Here is a 5,322-nt window from a genome sequence, read left to right as displayed (position 1 = left end):
TCCTAACTCTGGCAACACTTGATTGTGGAAAAATAGCCACTTCCATTAAAATAAGCTTTGGAGAAAGTAAGATCTTCTGCGGACCGGCTTTTGACAACCACTTCTTTACATCATATTGTGTTTCAGTTTATATCAGAACTTTCTGTAGGTGTTAGTTATATAATTACTAATGCAATGTACCGGTACCAAGTTGTGCAATTTTGTAAAGAGCGGAACATGCCTGTGGAAGTAAACATTGCCTGTGGAAGTATGTTCACTTTGGTCAAACCGTGAAAAACATTTGTCAAAATGGCCACCTTGTGCATCGAAATTGCGCTACAAAGGTTTGTTGGAATCAATGGCCACCCTTAAAAGTGATTGAGCAGAATACAGTGTTACTATTCTTTATGAAACAGGTGGGCTACATCTCAATATATTATACATGTTATATGACTGAAGTTTAATTTGCGAACTCTATGTTCTAATGTTTTCTATAAAATAGCAAATTGTGTTAAAATGCTTGATTTACCATTATTTTGCACATTCTCCAGTGTCCACTGCTGTTCAGTTGAATTATCTGCATTTTTATACCGATTGTCTGGCCTAGTGGTTAGCATGTGCACCCTCTGTTTGTAGGTATCGGGTTCAAGTTCGGACTGAGTCACACCAAGATGATAAATTGGTACTTCATTCTTGCTAGGTGTGTGGTGTTAGAATGAAGTAAGGGTAAGTTTCACACATCGTGCTGCCAGTGACTCGCTACTGCTGCAGTAATCTTACTCGAGTAGCTGTGCGGCCCGGATACAAAGCATGCGGCGATGGGCTTTACTGACCACTCACGACACCTGAACTTAGTACTTATAATGAGACTTAGTTTTATCTATGAAAGCTTTAACATATATTTTGATACATATTATATTAGATGACTTGCGAAGGGCTGAAAGATGGTGTAAAGAATACACATTACGAAGTGAAAATAAATCAATAGTTTTTTTTTCAAGTCTAAACCTTAAACCATTTGACCAAGTAAACACTCACAATACTATTTCAAATTTTTTTAAATATAATTTATGTTGTGGAACCGGTTTTCTTCCTATAGGATTCATCAGCACAACTGGATCGAAACGAAATAATTACAGAAGATTACTATTAGCACAACTAGCCCAAAAAAAAACGCAAATATTTCTGCCGCATTGATTGCTAACCTTTTGCATCTTGCACGTTTAGCATGATGATGTAATAGAAGCGTTTGTTCCATATTGCACCGTCATAAGCATTTCTTAATCATACTTGTAAAACTCATCTCAATTATTCTACTTTTTACTGCTGCTTGTACGGACAGCTTTAGTAAGATATCGTATCAAATTGTTGCAATATTTTCTGTATTTGGCAATACTATGAAGAAAAAAAAGAAAAGAAAAAGAATAAAGCAAGGATATGAAGGTTTTGGACATTTAGTGACTTTTATTTTTTTATTTATTTAACATGTATATTTGCGGTTTTTTTTTGGGCTAGTTGTGCTAATAGTAATCTTCTGTAATTATTTCGTTTCGATCCAGTTGTGCTGATGAATCCTATAGGAAGAAAACCGGTTCCACAACATAAATTATATTTAAAAAAATTTGAAATACTATTGTGAGTGTTTACTTGGTCAAATGGTTTAAGGTTTAGACTTGAAAAAAAACTATTGATTTATTTTCTTAATGATTGCTTTCTGTGTTAGGTTGATCGCCCATTTGAGGAAGTGTCATAGTACCTGATCACCTTTACCAGTTAGTTTTTCTCACTTTTGAACATTACGAAGTGATGTTGAATTGTCATCAACAGATGACAATGAATCACAATCTTCATCCAAGGGTGTTTTGCACGAAAAGAGAAAACACAGGTATGTCTATCTAATGTTTGACATAATTGTTAACATGAAACAGCGATTAACTGTTGTAATACTTCCTATAAGGTTTTACGATATGAAACAAGTTAGACCATAATCAGATTAGTATGTACACTTAGTACAGATTACGTTGTTGCATTGTTTCATTGCCCTCCTAAAAAACAAAGTGCTTTTCCCCCCACAGTCTGCAGTCCTGAAGAAAACGGCTGACCTGGATAAAGCGGACATAAAGAATTATCTGCTTCTGTAAAAATTTCTTCCTTGTTTGTTGATTGTCGCTAGTTTTTCTGTCCTCTTTTCTGAAAACTTTAAAGTGTTTTTGTCCATTTTAAATATATATCCTAATCGTCATGTGTGGCACCTTGAAAAAGATTCTCACCCGGATCTAGTCTCCCTTCCTATTGTCATCTCCCGAGTAACTGACCAAACTTGGTATCGGAGTGGAACCCATGATTGTCCTCACAGCGGTTGTGTTGCAAAAGTAAGAACAGTGCTTTGTATTGGAAAGCAAGCTTTAGCCAACCAGACATCGTGGTTAAGGTTATCAATATTGGGTTACAAGCACAAATCTAAGCCCAACTACTAGTAGATATTAAGTATACAGATGCTCACTGTAACAGGATTTACGTTTGCTTACAGAAGGAAAAGTGTTCACTTATCTTCAAACAATTCTGACAGAGCAACATCAAATGAGGATGTTCCTTTTCCTGCTACAACCATAGCGGAATTAAAAACCGTAAACAGCATGCTGGAGAATGAGGAGACCTATCAGATTGTGGTTAGTGAACACGATATGTTCTTAGTTCTTACTGCGCATTACCTATCTAAAGTCACCCACATTTTTGGTAATACATGAGTTGTATGTGTGGGGAGTTAGTTTTTTTATTTAGCCTAAAATGAGTTTAAACTTGAATGAATAAATTCTAAACCATTTAATGTCTGCCTCAACAGGCTAATTGCACAATTCATCGCACATAATCACATGGTACACACCAATATATATACAAAAAAATTCATGCCATTGTACGCTGGTAGCCTGGTACGCACCGCGACTGTTTGATGGGGCTGTTTCAACGATCTCGGCTTATGCATTTCAACATCCATCTGTTCTATTGCAGTTCAAACAACTGTGTCGTATAGAAGGAAGAAGCCTATACGACACGGTTAATCGATTGATGCCTCAGGTGCTGTTAAACGAAGTCGCAAGTTACGTCTCGCGGACCGGGAAGGGGAAAAATAAATTAAGTGGAGAGAAAAAGTTTTCTTTTGATTCCATGCAAAACTTAAAGAACATGGTCGTAGGTAAGTAGTTTGTTTAAGTTTTGTATTCACCTTTTGTTGGTATGATATCGTCTCCAGAAAGAATATATACTTACTGTTCATGATTAATTTTCAATGAAATAACAACCTTAGATATAACATAAGTTTTGCAGCATCTGAAGTTTACCTTTTTTGTAATCTTTTTTGTCAACCTGCTGTTTACTCGTGTGCAATAAAAAAGATGAGATTAGAAAGTTGATCTGGCCGATTTCGCAGGGAAGGGTGGCCTTCTCTGCGAAAAGCTCCGGAAGGCCGACCTTCCCGGGTTCGGCGGCTATGCTTATGGTGATGTCCTCGCCTTTATTTTCATTACAGATGTTCGTGCCACGCACGTGAAACAGACTGTAGAGTAGAGTGTAGAGCAACCTTCTTAACCTTTTCTGACCCGTTACCCCACTTAAGCATGGTGGGCATCTTAAATCTATTATTTGTCTATTAAATCCCATAACCTTGTCCATTTGCCCTGCAAGCAGTTCAAGGCGTTTATGTCAGAGAAAAAGTCGCACAAATAAGCAACCTTCGACAAGAACATGTTGTTCTGCATCTTCTCGTGAAGACTTCCAAACAGCAGCATAAAATTAATTCCATTCGTACCAATTTTATTAGTCTTTGGCAATCAATTGAATGGAATAGCCAAACCCAACAATGATTTAAGTTTGATTAAAAATTGGTAACAATTTGCACTGTCCTGCTCATTGCCCTCTGGAAGACCTCAAACTTCCCCAGATTGAGTAATTACCCACAGGTTAAGAGCTGCTGGCCACTGCTGTAGATGATTGTGTAAAAATAAAAATCGATGTAACATTATTTGTTTACAAAACTGCTTTACTTATAGATGTTGTCCAGAGCAATACGAAATCATGCACTCTACAAGAAATCGACCACAAACTGGGCGACTGGTTTAAGACGTGGGAAGACCGCGATGGGGGCCGGCTTAAACGTCTTGCTAAAAAAAGTACTGCGGGTATGTTCATTTGTTCTCTCCGTCACTGACAAATCGTTACTATTCTCTCAATAAGGGCAATAAAAGCATTTTTATTTACTAAACCAGCGATTAGTTTATTACTGGAGCAGAACTTCAAGAAATATGCACACATTTTAAGAGACTTGACTTCGAAGATCTATCAAACGATAACAATAATAAGTTGCACTGGTTAGAGAAAGCAAACTGCATTAACACGATTAACGAATGTGCATTAATGTTAGAGGTTAATAGAACATAACGGTATACCCATTCCCCAGCCCATCGTATTCGTATAGGCTACGAATTACAGAATTAAAACATACTGAGGAATGTTAGGATGTATTAAAAAAATGCTTGTTATTGTAAAATAACCGGGTGTTGCATACACATATCCATGAGATATGTAGCAATTAGAGTCTGTTCTTTCACGGTGCTGTAAACACGATCTAATTTGCACTGTACAGTATATTTTCTTTACATATGTTGCATATTGTTTTATAGGTACTTGCGTTTGAGGCCGTCACAGATCACGTTGTAACATCCAGGCGCAGTCTTCTGATGAGGCATGAAGTACCTCAGTCCACTGTGTTTTTAGACTTTTGTGCATGTCTTGTCGTAGCTGTCAATTGTGCATGGGTGGTGCATTTTACCATTCGAATAAATGTATTTTTCAACAACTTTACGTTTGTTTATATCATTGACTTAAATTTGCTCAGTATAAGAAGATGGTCACCGTATTGGCATATGGATCATCAGGACAGTGTCAACTTGAAATTGCAGGTTAAGTTTAACCAACGCTGCTCAACTACAACGATTAGTGCAAAATATGTATGGCCAACTGCGACGAAAGGTGCAAAGTGCGTTTGGCCAGCGTAGGTACCAACGATGAACTACGTTGGCAGTAGAGTTGGGATTACGTAGGCCCAAAGATTTTAAAATAAGTCGGCTCAACTGCGACGAATGGTGCAAAATACGTTGGGCCATCGTAGGGTACCAACGATTAACTACGTTGGGTGTAGAGTTGGGATAACGTTGGCCCAAATATTTTAAAGAAGTTGTCCCAACTGCGATGAATGGTGCAAAATACGTTGGGCCATCGTAGGGTACCAACGATTAACTACGTTGGGTGTAGAGTTGGGATAACGTTGGCCCAAATATTTTAAAGAAG

The 5,322-nt window shown here is 37.5% G+C and overlaps 1 protein-coding gene across 2 annotated transcripts; it reads left to right on the top strand.

Annotated features, from left to right (window-relative positions):
* Positions 1–635: 635 nt before the first annotated feature.
* LOC145774834 (uncharacterized) lies at positions 636–4,790 on the top strand. 2 transcript variants are annotated; one of them, XM_082586157.1, is made up of 6 exons: positions 636–705; positions 1,703–1,864; positions 2,510–2,648; positions 2,989–3,172; positions 4,026–4,154; positions 4,656–4,790. In XM_082586157.1, exons 3-6 carry the CDS (start codon positions 2,616–2,618, stop codon positions 4,667–4,669), a joined length of 360 nt encoding a protein of 119 aa, XP_082442283.1. In that variant the 5' UTR covers positions 636–705; positions 1,703–1,864; positions 2,510–2,615; the 3' UTR covers positions 4,670–4,790. The 2 variants fall into 2 exon arrangements, with proteins under 2 accessions (XP_082442283.1, XP_082442284.1); XM_082586158.1 differs by lacking the exon at positions 636–705 and adding an exon at positions 1,341–1,422.
* The last annotated feature ends 532 nt before the right edge of the window (positions 4,791–5,322 follow it).

This window comes from Aplidium turbinatum, chromosome 7, assembly GCF_918807975.1.
Source record: "Aplidium turbinatum chromosome 7, kaAplTurb1.1, whole genome shotgun sequence".
In the NCBI taxonomy this organism is placed as follows: domain Eukaryota; kingdom Metazoa; phylum Chordata; class Ascidiacea; order Aplousobranchia; family Polyclinidae; genus Aplidium; species Aplidium turbinatum.
The sequence above is the reverse complement of the archived record's forward strand: the minus strand, read 5'-3'. Positions and strand labels throughout refer to the sequence as shown.